The sequence below is a fragment of the Coffea eugenioides genome, chromosome 7, assembly GCF_003713205.1.
Source record: "Coffea eugenioides isolate CCC68of chromosome 7, Ceug_1.0, whole genome shotgun sequence".
In the NCBI taxonomy this organism is placed as follows: Eukaryota; Viridiplantae; Streptophyta; class Magnoliopsida; order Gentianales; family Rubiaceae; genus Coffea; species Coffea eugenioides.
The window spans coordinates 29733357-29760208 of record NC_040041.1 but is presented as its reverse complement, the minus strand read 5'-3'; the positions used below and the strand labels follow the sequence as shown (position 1 = coordinate 29760208).

Genomic DNA, 26852 nt, shown 5'->3' with positions numbered 1-26852 from the left:
AGCATGCGTCCGATCCTTCAGGACGTCCGATGCTTCCTTACGAGCGTCCGACAGAGTTTCCTTCTTGATGTTCTTCATCCTTTCGGACGTCCGACAGATTCCTTCGGACGTCCGACATGAGTGTCCTGTTTTTGCTTCTTCTTTTGGTTGATTTTCATTTCTTGACATATTCGTACCTGATTTTTTGATAGGCAAAAAATACTTATATTTGAAGAGAGTTAGATAAACATTTCAAAGTACTTTGTGATCATCAAAACCAAGAATAACAAATGTACTAGCGGGTCCCACGTCCAATATACACTTCTAATTTTTCATTAACTAAGTTATATTAGGAAAATGATTTAAAAACTATATTTACTGATAAAATGTTGAGAAAAGTAATATAATAAAGAAAATAAAAGAAAACGGGGGCACATGAATTAAATAATGCCTAAATTTTTTTTTTCTGGGTTCTCACATAAGTCCAATGTTGGATTAAGGATCCAACACAGACAGCCTTTTTTTTATTTCTGATGCATAGCAGTGGCGAACGTCATGGAACAAGACGACGAAACTAAACTGTGCCGGTCGAAACGAGTGAAACATAACAAATTGAAATTGCACGACACACTACACAAACAACGTCGTTGTACCTATCAGGAACCACGCACAACGCACGTGAAAAGACGACGTAAACGAAGCCGAACCAAAGAGCCTTTTGGCTCTTATTCTATATATGTTGAAAAAAGGAAGCAGCCTATGCGTGTTCTCCAGTCTCACCAAGTAGTTGACCTAGGGCAATCTAGTCTTTTCACAATAATCTATCATTTTGGCCAATTTTGCAGTGTATCAAACGCGCCCCGGCGTTGAAAGAAAAACCCCAGAATACAGGTCATTCGCAAGACGAAGAAAGAAGTAAAAGAACCCCTTGTCAAATTCATCACTCCCTCTCCATCTCGATCCCTCCCGGTCTCGCTCTATCTCTATCTCGAAGACTGTTCGCGGATAGATTTCAATCGATGGTATGAAAATGTTATTTCATATATCTAATGTATTCTTAATTATTTTCTGAAATGTACTAATTTATTTTCTCAGTTGTCATATATAGGAATTAGGGTTCTTCGATATGAGGTTTTTTTTTTTTTTTTCAAATTTTCTGAATTAACTTTCAGGAAAGCCTATATAGAGGGGTGCCGAGGAAAGATATGAAGCCAAAAGGACGACACCATGGGTTAACTCAACAGAAGAAACAGGAGATTAGGGAGGCATTTGAGCTCTTTGATACTGACAATTCTGGTATTTTGATAATATTAGCATAGATCTTTGCCTAAAGAGTTCTGGTGCTTGATGTCTGCATATTTTTGATTGGCCGTATTTTCGTTATTTTCGTTATTCAGGTACTATTGATGCTAAAGAGCTGAATGTTGCAATGAGGTACCTGAGTAGAAGTAACTCTTTTAAATGAGAAGATTTTTTCTATTTTTTCTTGATTTCCAGATGTAATTTTGACATGTTGTGCTTTCTTTTTAATTGCAGGGCCCTTGGTTTTGAATTAACTGAAGAGGTAATTTTGACTTACTATGTTAGTCAAATGCTAGACATTTGTATTAGAAATGGAAGATTTCATTGGCTTGGGCGTAGTATTTACTATTTGGGTTAGGAAAGAAATTATTAAGTATGCAACTCTTTATACACCTGGAGGGTGAGAATTTGGTATAACAGGTTTAAGTCATAAGTTAGTTAAAATCATGGACTCTGCATGGTATTATTACTATTAACGGAGTATAAATGCTTTTTGGGTTTCCCTGGTGGGGACATCAGTTGTGGTTTAGGATTTACCACTTTCAGTTATGAAGAAACTAATATTCAACGATACATCTTATTTACCTACCCAAAAAAAAAGCAGATACATCATATCTGTAGAAAATATTCCAATTTTATCCAGCTTACGAATCCTTATCCATTTGGGAAAGTCTTTTGCATTTGCAAAGTTCAAAAGACGAAGGAAGATGAATAAGAATCTTCTGCAGTTTATTATATTTTTCTTTAACTATGATATCATTCCCCATCTCCCAGAGTAAGTTTTATCAGGTAATTCAGGTCTATCGGTTGTCCAGGTAATTAGTATTTTGAAAAAGATTGTGTGTGAGCTATTTCCTACAGTATCATAACAAAGAATGCTTGGTTATGTGTACGATGGAGTAGGTCTATTCTGGTCTATTGACTTGAGACATTTGACTTACATTTTACCAAGATTGTGTTTGGGTTTACATAGTTGTTTTACCTGAGGGTAAATGTATCCAATTACATGTCAATACAACTGAAGTTCTGGCCTTGATGCAAGGGCAGGTCATAATTTCTTTGGATAGATTGTTAAATTGCTGGGGCAAGAAAGTGGGTGGGTTATCTTGATCTCTGTCCTTTTGTAGTGATGCCTCAGCAAAACAACTGTGCGGTTATTGTAAAGTTTACGTTCTCCCACTCTCTCGCTTTCTCTTTGTGTTTTTATCACTTGCAACACACAAATACCTCCATCTACTCCTCATTCAAGCACATAGGGACAGCCAGGGTGCGGACGGACTTATGGCAAGGGTTAATTGCTGATGCTAGTAGCATTCTATAAGTTTGATGAGGTTGAATAAGTTAAAAGTAGGATTCAGATGAACTCTGCTAATTTTTGCTAGCTTTGTCAGAGAGACCTGATGGTGGTGGTGGTGGTGGTGGTCTTTTTTTTTTAATAATAAATCACCGTGGATGATGTGAGCTCGATTCTCCGAGCTCCTGCTCTTGAAGAAATGATCCAATAAGATAGCAGAAGGATTTATCTTAATCAGGTTATGGACAATTTGGGATGGATTCTAAACCAATCAAGGACAACTCGAGATTGATTAGAAAGGTAGAATAGTGCCACAACCAAACGCGATCTTTGATTGATAAGCCAGATTGAACTCTCGAGACCAACTCTAAAGTGTTCAAGGTCGCTTTAAAGAAGTTAAGAGAAAACTCTCTCTCAATTACACAGGTGTTTCTGAAAATTTGTCTACTACCTTTTATTGAACGAAATTGATGCCTTTTTATAAGCTTACAAGGCTTAACCTAACCATACTTGGACAACATAAGCTTCGTAATGTGACTTGGAAACTAACGAGACACAACTTATTGTATTAAACATGCTAGATATGCCTCAATAGGTTTACAGGACCCAAACGGACACTTGGTAATAGAAAGTAACCTAAAATTACGAAATTGCTTAAAATATGAAAATCTGAAATGATGAAGACTGGCCCGGGACAGGCCCAGGACATTGCACTGGACATCTCCAGAAGCTCATACGAAAAGCACAAAAAACAAGAAAGGAACTGATCCGGCAGTGGGAGCTTGGAGATTCGAGTTGCTATCAGGGGATGACCAGTCTATTTAACATGGATGTATGAGTTCATAAATAGAAGTAAATATCAAAGAGGTAAAAACAGTTTGTGACTTTTTGCAGGGTCCAGGTGTAGCATTATTTTGATTTATATCAATAGCAATATTTTGAAAAATTTACACAGTAAAATCTACCATTCAACACTCTTAATCTGAAATGTTTACTTGAGCTTTTTTTGGTTATTCCTCTTGTAATTTCTCCATTCATATAAATTATTATCCAATTTGGAAAATGTGATGGCAGGAAGTATAAAAAATGAGGCATGAGAATCACAGAGAAATTTTACTAGGGGTAACACATTAATAAAGAAGTCTTTAACAGAACTACTTTTTGACTCCCCCCCCCCCCCCCCTAAAAAAAAAATCTCTAGGTACAAACTGGATTTCTCGCAAAACCAACTGTATACAATGGCATCTTTCTTAGAAAAGCTATTCCTGTATACTACAAGAGGAGGTTGTTTATGTTGTTTTTGGCTCACTTTTCACTGAAATTACCTTCAGTCATCCATGATTTTTTTATTTGCATTAATTAGCAATAGTTTGAAGAATACTAATCTATTGTACTAGTAGTGCCAAACTTGCATACCATTTGGAATGGGCTTGGACCAAAAGGATTAGGTCAGGTAGCTTGGGCTGTCCTTTTTGTTTACCTAGTGTTCTGAAGTATGTAGAGGAGGATCCTGAAATGAAAGGGAAAAAGTAGGTTGGATGATGCATGGGAATGCGAATGGATCTGAAAATTTTCTCCGTTTTGGAAATGATAATGGTGGATTGTAAATTGTTGTGACCTTAGAGGAAGGAAGATTCATGTAAGTTAGAACTTAATGTGCTAGATGTCTTGAGAAATCTGAATGAGGAGATTCCTGCTTTTTATGCTCATTGGATTCAGCTGGACTGTGGAAGTACTCGAAAAAATTCTGTTCTTTAAAAATTGTACTGCTATTATTTTTAGTGTCTTTTAAAATCTTGTACCTGTGACAAGGATGAAATAGTAGAAAAAGTATGTGGGGAACTTCATCTTATGGAAAGTTTTCTCCGTTCTATGTTGCTCTGGAAATTTGGCTGCAGCTACATTGACATTAATACGAATGCTTAAGAGTTTGCACCAGATTGATTTGTCTTTCACTAGATGTCTTCATAAGTATAGCTTTGCACCTTTTGGGTTTGTCATCTACTACTCTATAAGATTGAACTGTCTTGGTACTTTTGATGAATCCACTGTTAAGAATTTCAGTCTTGACTTCTTTTTTTTATCCAGGAAATTAATCGAATGATTGCAGAAGTGGACAAGGATGGCAGTGGTGCGATAGACTTTGATGAATTTGTGCATATGATGACTGCCAAGATTGGCGAAAGGGACTCTAAAGAGGAACTCATGAAAGCATTTCATATTATTGACCAAGATAAAAATGTATCCTTTACTATTTTGCCTTGTATTTTACTTGTCCTGTGTGCTTGAATGCTGCTTCTTGTTTTAAGTGGCTCTGGTGTTATGCAATGTAGGGGAAAATATCCATCGCAGACATTCAGCGTATCTCAAGGGAATTGGGTGAAAATTTTACTGAGAGAGATATTCAGGAGATGGCTGAGGAAGCAGATCGTGACCGTAAGTTTCTGTTGTATAGCTGCTTTTGGTTTGGTTGCATTGCATACATCACGCTGAATTTCATCTGCTATGATTTGGTTGTGTTACACATTCCTATTAGCACTTGCAACTCTATCCTATGCTCAATTCAAGAGGACATTTTCCCCCATGAATAGTAAAATAAATTGAGCTATATCTGCTTCTCAAAAAAAAAAAAAAAAAAAAAAATTTAGAGACTTAGGAAATTTTAGGTTGTGGATGTACTGCCTTGTACTTACCCCTGTTTTGAGATTTATGTTTAAACCATGGTTCGCCGTATATCACAGGTTTATAAGTATATCAAAGGTTTTGAAGCTTTTGATCATGTTTTTCTCCTCGTTAAGGTCTGAAGGTTGCTTTGTGAATTTGGAAGATAGAAATTAATCTTTTGACCGTAAGATTGGAAGTTCTATCTTCCAAATTCACAAAGCAACCTTCAGATCCTATTTTTTCATTCAGATCCGTAAGATTGGAAGTTTTCCTGCTAAACTTCTGCGCAGCAGAGGACAGAGCCTATTTTCACTAAGGATGACGATGTAATCTATCTGATGGGTCAAGAATTTAGACTATGAGGCCAAGATTTCACTCTATTTACCAATATACCACTGATATGTTCCACCATGTTAGTTTAACGTTTTATAAGTTACACTACTAATTCATCTTTTGAAAATAGAATAATCTAATAAAGAAGTTGACCAAATCATTTTAGGGACTTGATATGCCTTAAAGAAACCATTTTCACTAATTAGATATGAAAAATTACTTTTTAATTGGAACATAAAATTGTCGCATAGCAACAAAAGCTTAAATTTAGACATATTTAACATGATAAACAGAGATATTTTAACTCGTTTCACTTGTTCATTGAATTGCTCATAGAATTTTCTATCTTTCATGAATTTTCATAATTTTAAAGCACTCTGTATAGTAAAAAATGCGTATCACCAGATTTTAGTCTGATGCACCATGTTCCATATAGAACGGAATGCTACATGACGGTTACTGATTCCACGACGTCGAACCATGGTTTAAACTAATCTAATTTGTACAGAATAAAAGAAAGCTGCTTAACAAATTTGAGCCTGTTCTAGTACAATTCTCTCTCTCCTGCTGTTTCCAAAACATTTTTTTTGAGGGGACACCCTTTTGTGCTTTGTTGCTGGCTTTCTTTAGGTCATGTTATAGACACCTTTCCGTGCTTTGTATCTGAGCTAGTTATCTAGGAACATGTTCAGAAATACCATTGACTTTGTGAAGTTTCCTCTTATGTGGCATACTATATAAGGAAATACTCGGCCCTATTTCAGTAAATAGTTAAGTATGTCAATTGCGGACTCGCTATATATATATATATATATATATTTCTCTTTCTCATATAATCTCCCCATCGAGTATATTCACGTAGACAGTTCTTATGATCATTAAGATTTTCCCATCTATTATCAGCTCAGAAGAAGCATCTTGAATTCATTGAAATCATGATAGGACAAATTTGTTTTTTTGTTTTTCTGTAAATGATGCCATTTATTAACTTATTTAACTAAGGTTATTCCTAATTATTCAGATGATGGGGAAGTTAGTGCTGAGGAATTCATGAGGATGATGAGAAGAACCTCTTATGGCTACTAAATTTCGACTTATTGCTTTGCCAACATTTATCAGGCGGTTTGTTTGCTGTTCTTATTGTATAAATAGTTACCAAACGAATTGGATGAGTCATGAAACTTGGAGTAGATTTAATCTTGAGTCTCTGGTTTGAGTATATTGAAGTTGGTATTGAATACTATTCAATGTGAATATTGGATGAAATTTGAAATCCCTAATGCTTGTCTGTGAAGTTGTTTGAACTTTGGGGTAATGATGTAAAATGGTTACTGTTGAAAAGGGATTCACATCATTGAGCTCATGTTCTTTTCTTACTTCGTGTGATATTCTGATCCTAGACCTCTTTAGTAACTAGCGCATCTGGTAAATTTGTCTTGGGAGGGGGGCACTGTTCCTGGACGATGTAATAACTCTTCAATATATTGTAATTCACCGCAAACTGAATGCCCACTTTTACAATAAAGATATTTGGGTGATATTTAGGTGGATCCTTGTATTTTTGTTGTGTCAGAATTATGTGCCGTTATCTAATCCGCATAATTTGAATTTCAACATTGTTGGCCCATTTTGGGCCATTTATTCTTTCTCCGGTGGAAACAATGAACAACATAAAGAATGGCTGTAAATGGAGATCTTAAATATGGCCTGTGTAAGGGCAACTACCCCTTCTTTTGACTAACGAAGGGCACGGTGTTTCCCCTGCATTTGACGCTAATGTAGTAACATCGTATGAAACAAAATGAAATGGTAGATGAAAACGTAGGAATTTAAACTAGTTCTAAAACAAGTCACACAGTGTCATACAAGCAGCTTAATCAACACATCAGTCAAAACCCGTAACATGTTTAAAATCTGATATGTATTTGTACAAATAGCTCGGTCGGTGGATCTGAATCAGTTGATTTTGCGACAATTTGCCCTCACCTCTCCTTTGGGGCCTTCTTTTACATCAAGCAAGCTCATTTTCAGCATGGCTTGCTGGAAATCCATGAAAAACATAGCTTGGTTGAAAGAGTAACCATCGACAATTGGTTTAGTTCTTGGACTAACAAAGAGAGTTTGATCGGAGAAAAGCACCCCAGCTTTCCTTTGCAATTGATTGTAGTAATCGTTGTCAAAAATGTTCCTTGTTGTATCGAAGGGCTGCTCAGCATTGTCACCTGCACTACATGTTTTGGATAATGTTTTCAGAAATTGCGTGTCTATGGTTGGATCCACATCATGAGTGGAGTCGAAGTTACTCAATCTCCGCTTGAATGATGAGCATCTTGCAACTCCTAGAGTGTGAGCCCCTGTAGAAAACCAAAAAAGTTAAAAAGCATTCAAATATGTGAGGATACAGCGGCCTTATCCCCCATGGTGCTTATATTGCCCCTTTTTTGTTACTAATGAACAATTTTTTTAAGTGTAGCTACAACTAAGATATTAGACTTCTAGATTATACTGTTTTTCGTTGAGGTTTTCATTCACTTTCATCTTTTTTTTTTTCTTGAATATTAAAGTAAAGATGATAAGCCTTGTAAAAAGTGATATATAAAAACCGCTAAGTTTTTACTTAATGAAGCAATTCAAAAATGAAAGGCAAATCAAACCACTCAAATTGGCAGGCTATGCCTCATGTCCTCTTTGATTTTTGGAAGGAAAAAACTTTTATTAATAAAAAGCAACCTAATGATCAGTTAATGCTGCATAAACAAAGACATCAAAAACTAATATGAGTTGATCAATACTCTCTTGGTAACGAGTGTATTGTGTTTGAAGAAATACCAGATAAAGCCACCATTTCTTGGGCAGTGAAACCATGCTGACCAAACATCCTGATAAGCTCCGAAGCATTCAAACTGGGTGCAGGCAGATTGATTGTGTCTTCTATTCTTGATCTCCTTCCATCCTTTCTTCCTTTAGGTATATCATAATATGGTCCTCCAGCCTGCAATAGCACAAATACTTGAAGAATAAAGGACTAATTCCACTTGTTGGAACTGTATCACTTGTAATAATTTTCGTCCCACACCTCCACCTAGATCATCTGGCTACCATTTATCCGTTACTTTCAAGGTTTTCTTAACTGATTGGACCTAATCATTGCTTTTATCCTGTCATTGGTGATGTTTCCTAATAAATTAGGTCAAAATTACAGAAGCAATCCTACATTGGTAGTCAATGCAAAAGTGTCATATAGTTTATGGCTAAAACTACCCAGGAAAACACATGAGGTGGCTGTCTACTGGAGGCCTAGAGGTACTATATTTATTAATAGATACTGATTGTTTTTTATGATATAGGGACTGGAATGAAGTAAATTTTCTTCTTTATTTTATTTTCAGGAAAATTTTGAAGTATATCATACTGGCAATACAGTACGTGTGTTATTATAACAGGAGATATCAAAAAGTGGTTTTAAATTCCTATAAAGAAAGTTCAAGGAAGTAAAGTACTACTCTGGTAATAGTAGAGGGGACGTACAGAATAACTATGTTAAAATAAATAATATTTCAGGTTGAATTTTAAGTTATAATATTATTTAGACTTAAAGGAAGGATTTTCAAGTGTAAACTGTAGGAAAAATACATTTATCCTTATCGTGTTCTCGAAGTATTATAGCTGTTAGATGGATCACCCTTTATTACACCAAGACTTGCTAAGGAGTGAAAAAGCATTTGTTACAAGGAAATGAGGAGTAATCTTACGAAGAAAACTGCTGTGGTGGCAGCCATTGCAACGATATCAGCGCACGAGACAGCACCAGGACACTGCTCTTCCAGTTGTTCTTTCACATCATCGATTATCTCGTAACCCCTCAAGCTCAAATTGGCTGGGGAGTCTTTTTCTGCAGTGTTATCTTTTGTAGAATCAATCAGTATTGATGCATCACATCCCTGCATTATGGTAAATATACCAAGACAGATTGTCAATGGTCATACAAGTACACAAGCAACCATGCTCTTAAACAGGTCCCATTAGCATGCGCATCTATTGTGTGTAGTATGAGCATGAGAGAGAGAGAAAGAGAGAGAACCTGAATGAAACAGTCATGGAAATGCATTCTAATAAGGGCTGCAGCAAGAGTGGGATCAGATTGCAGAGCCCTATTGACAGTATTTCTCACAATTCCATCGGCAAATGGACAAGTCATTAAGTAGTAGCCCATGCTCAGGCCATCTACTCCAATACTCCATCCACTGACTAATATATTCATTAGCATTATCACAAGAAACAAATTTAGAGTAGCCATATGACCTGGTTTTGAAGTTGATTGCAGCGACAGCATCGACCTAAAAGACTAATATGTTCAAGCAATAGAAGGAAATAGAATTTGTATAAGTTGTGAAATATGTTTGGAAGTGACTGTTTTCTAACTATGCAAAATGGGATGTATTTATAGGTGCAAATGATTGGAACAAATAACTCAGACGATGGTAAAAAGTGGAAAACAGTTGATCTACTGTTTCTTCCACCTAATCAATAAAGTCAATATGATAATCCTAGTTAATTGCATGGCACTTGTTCTCAGGTTGACATGTTACTAATTTGCCCATTAGTGGCCATGCACATTGATATAATATACCAAATTGTGCACTAAAGCTTCATATTTGTAGATTAAAGTGCTCAAATAACACAATAATTGTTGTAAAATATATTGATACATCAGTCATTCACAAGTTTCTGTATCTCAAAAAGTAAAAAGTATAAGTAGCGATTACAATTTGTCAAATAGAAATTTAAAGATTAAAAACTGCACACAAAAGTCAATCCATTGTGGATGATGTGCCTTCACAACATTGCTTCACTTTGTGGTGCATAGGGCTTGATTGTGGTGCATGGAACTTTCTTTATGACTCTTAGGATTTAGTGGTAAAGTTTATGTTGAAGTAAAAAAAAAAAAAAAAACTCTTTATCCCTTTGCATGTCAAATACACTTTTCTAGAACGTGTCTCAATATTCTAATCTTAGTCAATCACTAATGGCAAATGTGGATCTTTTATCCAATAAACAGACATGATTCTGCTTGTTTCTAGTGTTACACTAACCAAGTGGAAAATATACCCTCTCCATTTGCTTGTGCTTTGAAAAAATAACATGTTTATCTTAGGAACATGATAATGGCTTCTGATACTCGAATTAGCTTGATTTTTTTATAAACTTTGGAGATGATGTGCAACTATAGCCAATAATTGAAGCTTTAATCACCATGAATTACCATATTAACAACAAAACCAGTGCCCAGCTTGTGCTCCAACAAGTCAGATATGTATTCCCCACCACTGCTTCAAGTACTAATCGATAATGAACTGATAAAAATTGCTCGATCCTATGTATCTTATAATGGAAAAGTAAATTGATCCACGTCAATGAATATAAAAGAATATAAAAAAGGTCGAATTGATCGAGTTACCAATCGCTTTGTCCATAGAATTAAGCATGCACAACCCTCTCTTCCACTAACCGTCTGATCCCTTGGAAATGGAGCGCGTACCAAAAGGGTTCCATGTTTTTGCAGCTTCACCACTTCTAAGACAAAAGCTTTTTAAGGAAATAGCAACTACCGTATCTTGATATTCCCCACAATTTGACAGTTCTTGGATCTTACATTTGTTTTAATCTAAATTTGACTTGTCATTATTTATTAATTAAAGAAGCTTTTTTTCCTCCACATATATACAGTTTCATTGGCAAGACTGCAAAAATGTGCTTGAGCATTGGTTAGACAAATTAACTGATTTAGACAAGATAAGCGAAGATTATACACTTTTGTCACCCTACCAAGATGGATGAACAAGAGGTCGAACCAACTCATTTTCAAAAAAAAAATTAGGGCTTGACCATGCATTGAGCTTTGTGGACGCTGTTGATCAAGTTGCATTAATAAATTTAAAAATTTATAGACTGAAATAATTGAAAATGAATTATAAGAGGACAGATCATTTCAAAGTCAAAATGTGGAAGTGGAAAATATGATGCCACTCTCAAATAGCATAGCTGGTTCGCATATTGAAAGTGCATGCTTGAGACAACCACGTTTGGCATCTTCTTAGAAGTGGGAAGAACTCGTCTTTGTTTAGTTAAAAGAAATGATTCAACATTTTAGTACGCACATGCATTGGAACAAGTGCTAAGCACACGGCTTTGGCCTTAGTTTGTTTTTGTGGCAATGCGTGAGTTCTTGTTGTCGATCTTAAAGATTTTATAAACACTAGTGTGTTTGGATAGAAGATTATTTTTTAAAAAAAATTGTTTAGAATAATATAATAGTATTTTTTATGATATAATATATGTAAAATAAAAAATAATTAAAATTTGTGTTTATTATGCAATTTGATTTTGATTTTTTTTGCGCAAATTATGCTTACTGAACGGATACTTTACGCATTTTTGTGCCTAATCTTTTATACAGGTTCTATCCAGAAAGTGCCTTAAAATCTTTACCCATCACTTCTAAGGTTCGATATTTTGTATTCATTATTTCTTATGGGACAGAATTCTATGATGGGCAACGTGTCAGAGTGGATCATGAGACTGATAGTTGAATCCCATATCAGCTCACAATTTTCAATTTCGCAGGTCCATAACATGATTTTCACTCTTATAATGCTTCATGTCCATTGGTGGAGCCACATTGAACTGAGGTGGGAGCCAAAGCCTGGATCCTCTTGTGACTGAGATTACACATAAGGTTGTACAAGTTTTCTGTTGAATCCTACCATGGAACTCCTTATACTGTATATATTTCCTTTCATCTCCACACTGGCCCCTAAATAGTTGAATTCGCGATCATTTATCTGTTACTATGTACTAAATTTTGTTCAAAAAGAATTTGCCATTTTTAGAAAATTAAAGCTAATTTTCTAAAACTTTTGAAGCTTGAACACGTAAAAATGAACAAATGATTTTCACTGTGAGATCATTTCTGAGTAATACAGTTGTCGATTAGATTAAAAAACAATGTGCATTTTGTGTTGACTCACCAATGCAATCCTCCACGATGGCTTTTGTTTCCTTATAAAAGTGGGACTACTGCAATGCAGTTCTGTACAAAATTATTGTCCATAAAATCAAAAAATTGTTGTGTTTACTGGTAAAGGCCGGCTGTGCCCACCCACTATAAAAATATAATTGTCAAATTTAGTAGTAAAACCTTTGAAGGTTAAAGAAGTCTGTAGTTTAAGTTGATGTTGCATTGACAATTAAATAGAGCAATGCTAGGTTAAAGAACTTTCTATAAAAGAATAAGTATGAGAGCGTCATAATGGTCCAAAGACCAAGATTTTTTTTTTTTTGGAGAAGTTTTTGCTTTCCAATATAAATAACATGTTTTAGGCTTTTTGTCTATGTGTAGTTCATTTGTGTATAATAAGAATGAAGAGTAACAAAAAAAAATGATGCAACAAAATGTGAGTGAATATATTTTCATGCTTTATAATTGGATATTCTTGATACAATACAATCTAAACTAATGTATTTTTTAAGATTATTCACTAAAACTAAAACTTTAAGATTTTATTAATTTTAAGTTCATAACTTAAAAACTAAGATTGTAATATTTTTAGTTTGAACTTTAACAAACTTTAAAATATATATTTTTGAGGTTGTAATTGACAAGTAACTTAAAGCATAATATTAAGTAATTATTCATTACCTTTCGTGAAATTTATCAAGCATTGTTAACTTTGTAACATAAAAATTAAGATTGTAATATTTTTAAGCTTGTAACTTTAAGATTAAACTTAAAAGGCATATTTTTTTTATATTGTAATTGACATGTAACTTTAAAATGTAATATTAATTGACATGAAATTTTAAAATGTAATATTAAGCAATTTATTGATTACATTTCGTCAAAATTATTAGAACACCTGCATTTAAGTTTAAAGGTACGGCAAATGAAATTTATTTTCCTTTAACCTTATATGCATATTTATTCATCTCTAACAAAATTAACTTATTAGTTTTCTAGTAACTATTTAGTTTTTGCAAATGTAATTTTAACAATAAAATGTATAGCGAGTAATCAAACAATTATAAAATGCGATAAAAAATTAAAAGTAAATGTTGCAATAATGTATAGTTATTATTTATACCGAGATTCATTTTTGTTTGAATTTAATCTTACTTCATTGAGAGATGAGTTAAGTATGACTATTTGTTAATGATTTTTTTTTTTGTTGTTAACTCTGAAAAATATTTTTCCTTTGTGTAGTATCATACACTTGTGTGTACTTAATTATATATTACTTCTAGTATCTGTAAATACTTTTGTCTTTTGCAAGATTATTTTTAGTATTCAGTCTGAAAACATCAAACTTAATGTTTACTTAAATAATTAGTATTAAATAGGTTGATTAGTGACAACATCAGCTTGAATATTTAGATATTATTTGTGCAAATGGTAATTGGTTGCTAGATTTTGACAATTTATATCTTTGGAAATCCTACAATGACACTAACAAATACCGTTAACTAATATAAGAAGCTGATATATCATACATAAAATGTTTTGAATACTAATGTTTAAATTTAAAGTGCAAAGATAAACTGTAGAAAATTTGTAATTGGAAGTTCATGAGAGTCGAAAATCAGAAGAGGAATCTACCTTTGAATTTGTATGATTTCAATACCATTATCGTGTCTTTGAAGTTATACTTCTCTGTTCCATTTTCAGCAAATATCATCACTTGATAGTTTATCGTTGATGTTGGGAAGAAGAAGAGCGTATCATTCACTTGTGCATTAATTGCGCTAACAAATTCACTCCAACCTTCAGTCAGATGGTTGTAATGTAACTGAAATTCAGCGTGAATGTTTTATAGCTACAAGTGCATGACTGGAGGAAGATTATTTCTCTAAATTTCTAACTGCAACTTGATTGATAATTTCTGGTAGGTATTGATAAAGTTAGTTTGTATTTATAAGAAAATGTATGAGAAATTAGATGGTTAGGATGTGTACCACTTTCTCTATATCTGGAAGAGTAAGGCATTGGAAGAATGCTGTAAAAGCCAAATCTTGTGTGAAATTATTTGGGAGACTGTGATCACTTGTTAGTAGATGCAGGTGGAGTTATTGAAGCACCTTCATTGATATGGATTGAAGCGTTGCTGGCAATTTTTTCTACAAATGACCACATTAAATTCTATGTTGCCTAGATGTTTGAAGAGAATAATATCATCTGTATTAATCTCATGGATGTGTGCAATTCGTTCCAACCTTGATCAAACTCAAAGCTAGTTAACGTGATCAACCATTGAGCATCTTTTACTTTAAGTGTGACAGAGTGCTATGCCAATTGTTTGATTGTTGGAATGGAGTAATCTGGTATACCCTAAGAAAGAGGCATGGCTAAATTGTTAGCTTCATGAGTAAAGAATTATGTCTCACATTGGTCCGAAAAACAGAAAAAAAGTACTTAATTAATATGTAAGTAAAGGCTCGAAATCTAATAGTTTAAGTTTTTGGGTTAGAGTTGGGTTAGGCTCTTTGGTAGGCTTTTCTCGAAGTGTTCTTCCCTATCAAATTGGTATCAGAGTTTCAGGTTGTGAGATTAGGTTACTCATGGACAAGTGGATTCTTCTCGGAGTTGGATCGGTAATAATTCTCTTCTTGATATTGGACCGAAATGCCAAGGGGCTTGGCTAGTGTTGGACAAGATGCGCCATGGGTTTGGCAAGTGGTCCGGTTGGTGTTAGATCAAGGAGTTAAGGTTGGCAAGGGTCTAGAATGCAATTTGGATGTTGAAGAAGAGTGGGTCCATGTTTGGGAAAAGAGGTGACCTTACGTGATAAGGTGGACTTGTGTTGAGTATTAAAGTGGGTTCGAAAAAGGGTTCGTAAATTTGGATTTAATATGAGGTGATACTCATAAAGGGGGAAATTTGTTAGATTTATGAGTAAAAGTTATGTTCCACATTAGTCCGAGAGACAGAGAAAGAATACTTAATATGTAAGTAAGGATTCGAGACCTAATAGATTAAGGTTTTGGGTTAGAGTTGAGTTTCTGACTTATATATTAGGCTTTTTGTTGGACTTCCTTGAGAAAAATGGGATACAACATTAGTTGACTACCAGATACACTCCCAACAAAATGGAGTGGCAGAAACGAAGAATAGGACAGTTATGGATATAGTGAGGTGTATATTGAAGGTGAAAAATATGCCAAAATCATTTTGGGCAGAGGCAATTTCTTGTGCAATTTACCTGTTAAACAGGTGTCCTACCAGAAGTATTTTCGAAAAAACTCCTGAAAAAGTTTGGAGTGGTAGAAGACCATTTGTTGGTCATCACAGAGTTTTTGGGTGTATTGCCTATTCCCATATTCTTGATCAATTAAGAAAGAAACTTGATGATAAGGGGGAGAAGTGTGTATTTATTAGTTATAGTGAAGTCTCTCGGGCTTATAGGTTGTATAATCCTGTGACAAAAAAGGTGATAGTGAATAGAGACGTGACTTTTGATGAAAGAGATGTTTGGGATTGGTTTATTGGAGATCTTGAAATAGCAAAGGTGACTCTAAATTATCAGTAAGAGGAGGATAATTATGATATTCAGCCATCACCAGTTGCTCAGGGCCCACAAACTGAGTTAACTGAACATCCCTAGCATCAGCGACAGATGCCAGCTTGTCTGCAGGATTATGTTATTACACCAGATGATATTTCTTCTCATGAAGATATTGTTAATTTTGCTTTGTATGCAGATTGCGACCCAGTTGTGTATGAGGAAGCCGCCAATGATGATCGTTGGGTGAAAGCAATGGAGGAAGAAATTCATGCAATTGAGAAGAATGACACTTGGGAACTTACTTCTTTTCCAATTGGTAAAAAGGCCATTGGAGTGAAGTGTTTGGGTCCTATAAAGTGGTATCAGAACTCTAGTTTCAAGAAATTAATCTTGGGGTGCCTATAGACATTGAAAAATTGACCTGATTATAAGGGTTAATTGTGACTATTTTCCATGATCAGAGTTAGAGTATAAAATTGTTGTGAAGAAATTAGTTGATCGAGTTAGACCACAAGATTGGTCATGAAGTGGCCAGATTGTAAGGATTGGACCATAAGATTGGTTCGAGAATTGTCAGATTGATTGATTGCAGATGTTACAACAGAGATCGAAGAAGAATCTTATTAGTTAGACTGTGATTATGAAAATCACAAAGTGAATTGTCAATAAGTTGACATCAAATTGGGTGACGAAAATAGTCTATCCAAAAGCTTGGACTATATTTGCAAGTGGAAAATAAGTTGAACGACTCTATACAGGTGTGTGGAATATTGCAGCAGCAAGAATCAAGGTAGATTATTGATCGTGATGATGGTGAACCTGATCCAAGAGAGAGTGGAGATTATTGATTATGATGGTGGTGAATCTAATCCAAGAGAGATTGATTTGAGGGAGGCAATGTTGGCATATTAAATCAAGACTCAAAATTAGAAATTATCATATTATTATTTAGTAGTGTTTTAGTCAAGTTAGGGTTTGAGTAATTCTATTGGAGTCAAGTTATGGTAGTTTTATTATTTAGGAATTAGTATCTTAGTAGGAAATTTCTTGTGGTGTAAGACTTGTTTATCAAGTCATTTAGTCTATAAATAGGGAGTCATATTATTGTGTTCAGTTGAGAAGAGTGGAAGATTGAGAGTCTTGTTCTTATGATGGGATTAATAGATTATTATTAATATTATTTCTGTTCTCCCACACATATTCTTATGTGTGTAAATTGCCTCCCCATATACATTGATTTTATCAAATATATCTCCCGTATTTTTCTAGTAGAATTTTCGAATTCTACATAAATGTTATTTATTTTAATGTGTTGAGATTGTGGATATGATAATGAATTTGGTGCAGGTTCTTACCAGCTTCTATTTTTTTGTGAATCACATTGCAAAATAGCATGGTTGCGCTCCTTAGACATTTGTGCTTGTGTCAAGTAAAGCGTTCTTTTGTGCAGCCAAAATCATTGAAACAATGGTTTGTTTTAAAAGAGTGAAGAATTGGTTGGTCAAGTGTGAATGATATAAATTATTTGGAAACTATGGTGGGAAAGGGTTCAAGATTTTCTCAAGCCATTAAAGAGTTGACATGATTTTTGTCCCAGAACTGTGATCAAGTAGTATTTGTGTACTCTTTTCCTTTTGGGAGTTAGTGTAGTAGTTATTGCTCGGGAGGTGAATGGATGATCAGCCATAAGTACTTGTGATCAGTTTGATTAGCATGCAAAATATCATTAAGATTTTAGTTAGTTGCTTTGGTGTATAGATGAAAGTGAGCTGTATTGACATCATGCATATCAAAGGTTTCTATTTGAATGTTTTCACTAACAATTTGTTCACTTTGGGTTGACTCGTATTGAACCCTGGGGAGAGCTAGGCAGGCGGCCCTCCGAAACCCCAGAGTTCGCCCTAAGAAGAAGTGGGGTCGTCACAGTTTTTGCCGAACCATCTCTCAAGCGGACGCCACCAAGAACTCACCAGTAGAAGAAGGGGACCAAATCATTTGATCATGCACCTCAGGAAGGAACAGAATCTCCAATATACAAGCAACTAGGGATGGTGGCAACCATTGATGAAGTTGCAGCTCATTCCAACCATTCGACGAATAAAATTCCCCTACTAAAGCATAAGGTTTATCCAAATTATCTATAATCCGAGCCTAAGGCTTATCAAAACACCAAGTATCATGCAAAAAATCAATCAATCATGCCCCTAGAGACTAACAAATTCGACTTTCAGCAAAATCACGAATCTCTTCCATCCTTCACCATGAAGCCAAAGGTCTATCAACCACCACCAAAGATGGATGAATCCCTTTGATGTATTTTTGGTGCATGAAATTAGACCAAATAGAGTCATTTTTTCTCAATCTCCACCACAATTTACATGAAAAAGATTTCAAGGTGTCCTCAAAAGATCGAAAACCCAAACCACTTTCTTGTATTGGAGAGCACAATTTTTTCTCAGGCAGCCCAATATGTCCATTCAACATCAATGTTCTTATCCCCCAAAAAAAAACATTACATATTCTCTCCAAAGCCACTAGAACATCCTTTGGAGGATGCACCATTTGTAATAAATACAATGGTATAGAACTCAACACATGCTGAATGAGTATGATTTTTCGACCCATACTAAGTAGCTTTCAACTCCAATGGAATAGAAGCTGTCTCAATTTAGCAAGACCATCAAAGATGACACATTCTAATCTCCCTTTTATCAAAGGAACCCCCAAATAATGCATGGGAAAAGGCTGCTCCCTTAACCCATGAATCGATGAAACCAAAGATAAATGTCCATCTGAGGCTCTCAATGAAGATAAAAAGGAACTCTTGGTAATATTAACTTTTTATCCCAAAAAGACTGATACAAGTATAAAAAGTACCAAATAGCATACAAAAAATCCTCCGAACAATGAAAATAATTGTATCACCAGCAAAAGCTAGATATGGAATCCGAGAACCAGATGATACAAAAACCGGTGATCATCTTCCAAAAAAAGCTGATGAAGACCCTAACCAAGAAATTCAGCAGCAAAAAGAAAAAGTGTTGGCGATAACAGATCACCCTATCAAACCTCTCTGGAAGATTTAAGGAAGCCTGGAGGTTCCCTATTTACCGACAAGGAGAACCATGAGTTAGTAAATATTTGAAAAAATAAATCAACCATGAATTCAGAAAAATAAAATCTCCGTAACATGAATAGTAAAATAGGCCACTCAACACGATCATAAGCCTTTTCCACATCGAACTTAAGAATCAAATTCAGATTTGATAATTCCCTATTTAAGTCCAAAACCAATTCCTGAGCTAACAACATATTATCCAATTCCCCTGCTTAGAACAAAACATGTCTGCCATGGAGAAATAAGTGACAGAAGTAGTTTATTGAGCCAATTTGCCAAAATTTTTGAAATAATTTTTGAAGTCACATTGCAAAGGCTAAATGATCTAAAGTCCTTACATTGATGAGCACCCTCCACCTTTGGAAGAAGAACAAAGAGAGAACTAGACCAACACTTAAGCTACTCAACAACTACAAAAAAAATCTTAAGTCACCAATAACAAATCATCTTTAACAATCTCCCAACAAGACTAATAAAATTAGCACCAAAGCCATCAGGACATGGAGCACTATCAACGTCCATACAAAAAACCACCGATCGAAGCTCCTCCAAGGTCGGAATCTCCTTCATCATAATATTATTCTCATCCCAAATAGAAGAAACTTCAAAGGAGAGTTGAGAAGTATGTACCTAGCATTTGAAAGTAAACAACTTAGAATAAAAATCAATTGTCGATGTTTTAATAAAATCCAAAGATTCCAACCAAGAGTCAGAATCATCCTTAATCGGCAAGATAAAATCATTGTTTCGTCTTTGCTTTAATAAGCCATGAAAATAAGCCGAGTTAACATCCCTTTCTTTCATCCATTTAACTCCAGCCTTTTGGTGCCAGAAAGCACACTCAACAACAAGTTCATGAGAATATAAAGTTTGAGGTTTATGTAGATGAACCTTAGATAGCTTATCTTGATTCAAATCAAACTCCACTTCCCTCTACTTAAAAGTCTCTTTTGTAACTTTAACTCTTAAGAAAATATTACCAAATGATTCCTGATTCCAAGCTCTCAAACCTTTTGTGAACCATCATTAATTTTCTAGAAAAACCAAACATTCCTATACCAGATACAAGCTTCTTCCATTCATCTACCACAGCATCCAAAATTTTGGATGATTACACCACACATTGAGGAAGCGAAAAGAAGAATGGAGTTGCCTTCCTGACCCACATTGCATGAACAAAGGAGAATGGAAAGCCCGTTCCCTTACCAAATGGAAAACTTTGTTGATCAGATAAAATTCCATCATCTAGCATTAATTAATGCTCTATCCAACCTTTGCCAAATTGTACCATTGGTCCAAATGAACGATTGGCTTATAAACTCAACTATTGATAAACCACAATTAAACATAGATTTGAACTCTTCCATGTTATGAACACTGGTAGGGGAACCACTAGCCCTTTCTCCCACTGACAAAATAACGTTAAAATCTCCTACATCCATCCAGGGTAGGTGCATGTTTGTGCCTAAAGACTCTATTGCCACCCACACACTCCATCGTCCAACCCTAGTACACTTCACATATACCCCCGAAAACATAAATGATGCACCAAAATGAAAAGAGACAGATGCATGGACCAGCTAGTTGACATATTCAAAAAAATTCAAAACCATTTCATAAAACCAAAAAAATCAAAATTTTTCTTGAACAAAAGATGCAGCCCTATACTTCCAACTAAGCTAAATTAGACAGAGGCTCCAAAAGAATCAATAATCAGGTAGAATTTTCCAAACAAACTTTATGAAAATAATGTAAGGAATCAACACGGGAAGACAAGGAATACATGGGAATACTCTAGATGGTAATATTAATCGGATTTATCATGGGAAGACAAGGAATACTTAGCTTTAGAAATAGGACTCCGAGACTAAATGCGTGATTTTAGAGGACGACCAGGACGTTTCTTAACTTTATTGTGCTTCTTTTTTAACGAGATTATTCAGCAAAGCGATGCCTTTCTCATCCAAGAGGGCTGATTGAGGACAATTATCCTTCAAAAAATTTGAAGATTGTAGTTTTGTGCTAAGGTTGTGTTGGAACTCCTTCAACTGATGTAAAGAATTAATTAGTCCATATAAATTATCCCCAAACTTTGTCTGAGGAAGTTGATGACATAGTAAAGAAGAATGAGCCAAATCACCTCCTATACTATCTGGCAAGCTTTCCAATAGAGCAAACTTGTTATTAACATCTAGCATCAACTCATCATCCAAATCCAAATCTATGAAAGAACCATCAACCAACTACTCTTGAGCTAAGACCAGTCTTGTTACCAGTGAATCTGAAGGTGGCACAATCGAAAACCCCCAAGTTGTAGGGTTAGCAACATCCGTCTTTCTAACTCCATATATTGGCAAACTCATAGAAGCTACATCCTCTTGGTTCAAGTGTGACGGCTCTTCCAAATTAAATACAACTGTCGTTACTTGGTCAAAACATTGATTTTGATCAACTAAAGTACAAGTCTCAGTGCTCGAGCTTGGAAGATTAGAAATATTTTGAGGTAGGGAATCCTTTCCCAAATCACAAAGAACCACCGCTTTCAATGAATTAGCATTGTGATCGTCTCTCGTAAATTTGGTTTTCCTTTTATCTGCCTGTAACTTGGGGACATAAATTGATTGCTTCTTCACCACTTCTTGCTTCGACCTCTTCACCTTGGCTGGTTTCAAAGAAGGATTTTTTTTAAAAAAAACAATATACCTCTTGATGGCCTATACGTTCATCGTACGGGCAAAAAGAAGGCTAGTTTTTGAATTCCACTAGCTGCCAAAAGCCATAATCATCATCCCCAATCCATACCCATTTAACAGGAGTGACAAAGACATCCACCTCAACAAGAACTTGAGTAACCAAAGGCCTACGCAAGTCTCCTATTGCCACATCGATCTTCAACAAGCATCCGAAAATGGAAGCTAGTTTCGTTAATTGCTTCTTGCCAAAAAAACAGAATAGGCAATTTAGGAAAAGTAGTCCAAATAGGAACGATGTAAATCTCTTGATTTTCCTTGAAGTCCGGGGACAACTTCGATATAGTCATAAGAGAATTCTGTATAAACCAGGTTGTATGCACAAAAATTCTTGTAATCCTCTTTAGGAAATGGCCAAATCCATATATGATTTGGATCCAATAAAACCACTGAGCAATAGCCATTTAAAGCTACAAACACAAAAAATTTGCGAATTACGTCCATGGGAGGCATGTTATAGGCAAATGACCAATTAAGGCATTGGAATAGGCTCTGCTAGAATCATCATCTCCTAACACGACAAATGCAAAGCTGGTTCACCATGATATGTCAAAACCACTCCTATATCTAATGAAACCTCACTGGAAGGTGTTCCAGCTGAAATAGTGCTGCAAAACTTCTCACTGGAGGGTTGATTCCCATTAGCAAGAGAATCTAGCGATTTAGAAGCCACCATGACAGAACAATAAGCCAAGAAAGAGAAAACCCAAATGAAAACCTAGAGTGAGAGAGAGAGAACAGAAACAAAGTTTTTACAATTATTTTGTTTGGGCTATTAGAATAATGTGGGCTAATTTTTCTTTTTGGGTTTGAGTTTTATTGTCTTGTATATTATTGTTTTGGATCTATAAATTTATGTTAAAACTATGATCCAAGCCCATCTCATAATAATGTTTAAGTGCAATAATAATGTTATAAAATTGCCATCTACAATAACATGTTACAATAATAATGTTAAAATATAATGGATAGAATTGATAATTTTATAGACAAGCAAAAACCAATAATTTATATATCTTACATAGTGAACAAAACAACAGGTACATAGGAGAGCTCAAAAGTTGATAAAGTTTTCTAACTTACAAACAAAAGTTAGTCAAGGAAGCTAAAAATATGATAAAGGTTGTAGCCTTGTGTTGGAGAACAAAATAGAATGTTTATTTTGTGAGGACCCAAAAACTTTACTTATTTTAAACTCATATTATTGGCTTATTTAAATATTTATCCACCCGTTTTCTCTGAATAATTTATTTCAACCCTTTTAGAACCATTTACATGGAACTATGACTTGCATATATTTTTAAAATGTTCCGTTAATAAATTTAATTTTTGGAAGCTCGTTTAGCGAGATTTAGTGAATACGTGTTTGGAGGCAATATTCGATTTGAGAGTACAGTGACCTTGGAGATTTGAGAACTCATGCGTTAGTCTTAAAATAGTTATTTTATGATTAATTAACCTAGTATTGGTTAGTTATATCATCGTTACAAGAATTCTTTAGAAATTGCGCTTTATCGCGCGGGAGTCGGAAGTTCGCGTTTTCACGAGCGTGACTAATTGAAGGACTTTAGAAAATTATTTTTAGACTACTAAGAGTGAATAATAATAGTATTAAAGGAATTACATTTGGAGGTTTAGTGCACAAGTGAAATAAAACCGAGAGGAAACAGACACGAAACGTGAGCGCGAGAAACACTATTCCTAGTTGACTTTGGGTAGCTCTTACTTTATTTTCCCTCCAATCTTCCTCAAGAAGCCACACAACTCATTTCCTCTCTCTCTTTTCACTCCATAGCCGGCCACCCTCAAGGAAGAAGAAGGAGAAAACCCAACTTCACCTTGCACCATTTTTGCTCCAATCTTGCACCCAAAAAACACCATCCAACTTCTAACAACTTGGAGATTCACCTTGGCTTGGTGGAGGACATCTTTCTCATGGTTTTCTTGGGGTTTTAGAGGTGCAAAATTTCTTATTTTTCACCAAGGAGTAGAAGGTAATCATCTGGTCACTTAATCTTAGTTCTAGTTGGTTAAATTTTGCTAGGAAGCATGTAGCTTCATGGTTATTGTTGTGGGTTGAGTTTAAATGTTGGAGTGGACTCTATGAAATCCCACAATGGATATATTGGACTGATATGGTGATTATGAGTGTTGTTGGTGTTAATTATGTGTTAAACAAGTGGATATAAGTTGGAAAAGTGAAAGGAAAACCAAAGGAAGATTGCATAGGAAGAGGCCGAAATCTGTCCTGTTTTTCTCGAACCTTTAGCTTGAATTTTTTATGCTCAATTCATCTTGAATCTAAGTAGATATGTTGTATATGATGTGTGGAAAGTTTCCACCAAAAATCATGTGAATTGGTTGAGTAAAAGTTGGAATTTCGAAATTGTACAAATCTAGAAAACTGTGTTCAGGTGGTCTAGACAGAGCATCTTTGAACGAACATATCTCTGTGTCCGGACGTCAGAATTGAGTGCCGTCGGCGGCATTCAAAAATAGACATCCGTAGTTTTCTAACAATATATAATGAACCTTCTAATTTGAAGTGAGTAATCTGTAGTGATTGATCAAAGTTGGCTGCCCTGTTCTGTCAGTGCAACTGAGAAAATTGTAGAAGTTGCAAGTTGTGGCTCCATTTTCTCTTACTTGCCAACTGAATTTCAAAACGACTTCTTCTGATGAAATGTAACCTATTGAATTTAGTTTCCAATGCCACCAACCATGTTTGATTTCAAGTTGAATTGAGTGAAATATAGTCCAATTTCCGAACTGTACCGAATCTGGAAAACCCTAATTTTGGCTAGCCGAATGGCCTAGCTTGACTTGGGGCTTGTTGTTTTGAAAATTTTGATACCAATCACCTACCAAATGAATATTAGATGTTTCTTAGATCTTTGTTTCACAAATGAGTCAGGTTTGAGTTGATTTCATTGGACCAAATGTTTGAAAGGAATAAAGAAAGCAAGAAAACAGATTTGCTTTGGAAATTCCTTGAATTTTGGTAGTTTTGTTAACTACCTTGCCGTGTGCATTTTCACTTGAAATTTGATATAGGAGTATTCCTCCTATAGAAGTTGAATTGTACCAATTTTGGTGTCATTCTAAGACTGTTTTGATATACAAACGAGATACTGAAATTGTCCTTCCAAATCTGGAAAATGGACCGAACGGTCCTCAATTTTAACCAAATTTGAGCTGCTATATCATGACGCTCAAAAATCTGATTCTAGTTCTGTTTGTTGTGTTTAAAACTTTGATTGGAACTCTAATAGTCATATAAATTTCAAAGGCCTGTTCACTTTCTGTGAATTTTTTCGAATTTCCAAAGTTTGCCGAAAACCAAGATCGAAACTATCTTGTGGTGCCAATCAGCCACTTTGAGCTGAAATTTGAGTGTTTTCCATTTAGAATCTCAAAAATGTATCTTCTAGGAACTTTAGTACTTTGAAACTAGTTTCCAACGGTACCAATTTTTCCAATTTTGAACTTACAAAATGTAAGATATGATTTTTCAAATATTGCTCCTTAAAACTGAAAATTTTGAACTTGAAGGGAATTGAGAAATTCTTCACTACCCTTCGATATTGAATGACCATTTTAGACTCGCCTTTATGAAGGAAATCAGTTTTTCCTTGCGTTACTATACACCACTTTTGAACATTGAATTTTGAGCAAGTAAAGCTCTACTCCATGACATTTTTCTTAGATTGTACAAGTGTACGATCTCTTTTGTTAACAAGAGACTTATAAGTGATGGTGTGTGATCGTAAATTATTAATTGCTCAAGCACTTATGGGGACCTTCAAGAGGACCTCACAGCGGACGCCTAAACACTTGATTGGGCACTACTTCCTTGTTTTTGATTGGTGAGTGTCAAGTGTGTGAAAAAGTGTTACATGCTTAATTGTTATTAGTGATTGGGTATTTTGAAAATGCCGAGTCGAGTGTGTACTTTATCGCACTCGTTCTCATTTAAGTGAAGTGTATTTGAATTACTTGAAATGAATTATTTGAAATGAATATTTAAGTGAAGTGTTTCAATGATTATTTATGCTATGATTGTATAAGTCAAATGAAGTGAATCTCCTCGATTCTTAGTGGTAATAGTGGGGGACACCCAAATCTCATTGGCTGACTTTGGACTCGAGCCGGCATGGGTTTGGTCGGGAACCTTGGTAAGCCATGAGAAAAAACATAAGTTTGATCTATTGAGAGATTTTGCTTGGCATACTCGCGTAGTATCGCCTTATACAAAAGAAGAGCGGGCCCGGCACTGGGGTAGTGAATAGGGAACGAGCAAGTGAAGTCTCTACGGACTAAATACCGACCCGGTCGACGGAGTGTCATCGCGGGAAGGTAATTGATCAAGCATTGGCAAAGCAAGTGGAACTTAGCTCCTGAGAGTTTCCATATTCTTGAATTGTTTCTATTTATTTTTCTCACTCGAATTGCTAATTACTTGAATACTACTGTGTTAATTGCTAAATGTGATTGCTACTTGGATTACGTGCTTGCATGCGTGTTTCTTGGCCTCACTAGCAATCGCTCACCCCGTAGATTTGTTTTCCTTAACAAGAACCGATATGGAGTGACGCTCGGAGAAGCCTTTTGGTTGAACTTTTGATTAGGGATTTGAATGTATTTGACTAGACAATTTGGAAGTTGTATATTTTGAAAAGGGGATGTACCTTGAACTTGTGATATAAGGTCGAATGCTTATGTATGAAAATGACTTCATACTTTTATTCCTATTTCATTGTTTGTATTGCACCTTTAAGTTTGAACTGGAAGTGTATTGAGTCCTGGCGAGAGTTGGGCAGGCGTCCCGCCGATACCCTTTGATTCGCCTTAGGGAG

At 35.2% G+C, this 26852-nt stretch overlaps 2 protein-coding genes across 2 annotated transcripts; one reads left to right on the top strand and one right to left on the bottom strand.

The window, feature by feature from the left end:
- The first annotated feature begins 794 nt into the window (after positions 1-794).
- Positions 795-6948, top strand: LOC113778335 (caltractin-like). Its single transcript, XM_027323707.1, has 7 exons — positions 795-1001; positions 1152-1275; positions 1377-1413; positions 1516-1543; positions 4664-4816; positions 4909-5011; positions 6594-6948. The coding sequence occupies exons 1-7, from the start codon at positions 999-1001 to the stop codon at positions 6656-6658; spliced, it is 513 nt and encodes a 170-aa protein (XP_027179508.1). The 5' UTR covers positions 795-998; the 3' UTR covers positions 6659-6948.
- Positions 6949-7364: 416 nt separating this feature from the next.
- LOC113777828 (peroxidase 47) lies at positions 7365-9969 on the bottom strand. The gene is made up of 4 exons (XM_027323041.1): positions 9654-9969; positions 9325-9513; positions 8402-8564; positions 7365-7926 (listed from the first exon to the last, which is right to left on the bottom strand). The coding sequence occupies exons 1-4, from the start codon at positions 9903-9905 to the stop codon at positions 7529-7531; spliced, it is 1002 nt and encodes a 333-aa protein (XP_027178842.1). The 5' UTR covers positions 9906-9969; the 3' UTR covers positions 7365-7528.
- Positions 9970-26852: the final 16883 nt, after the last annotated feature.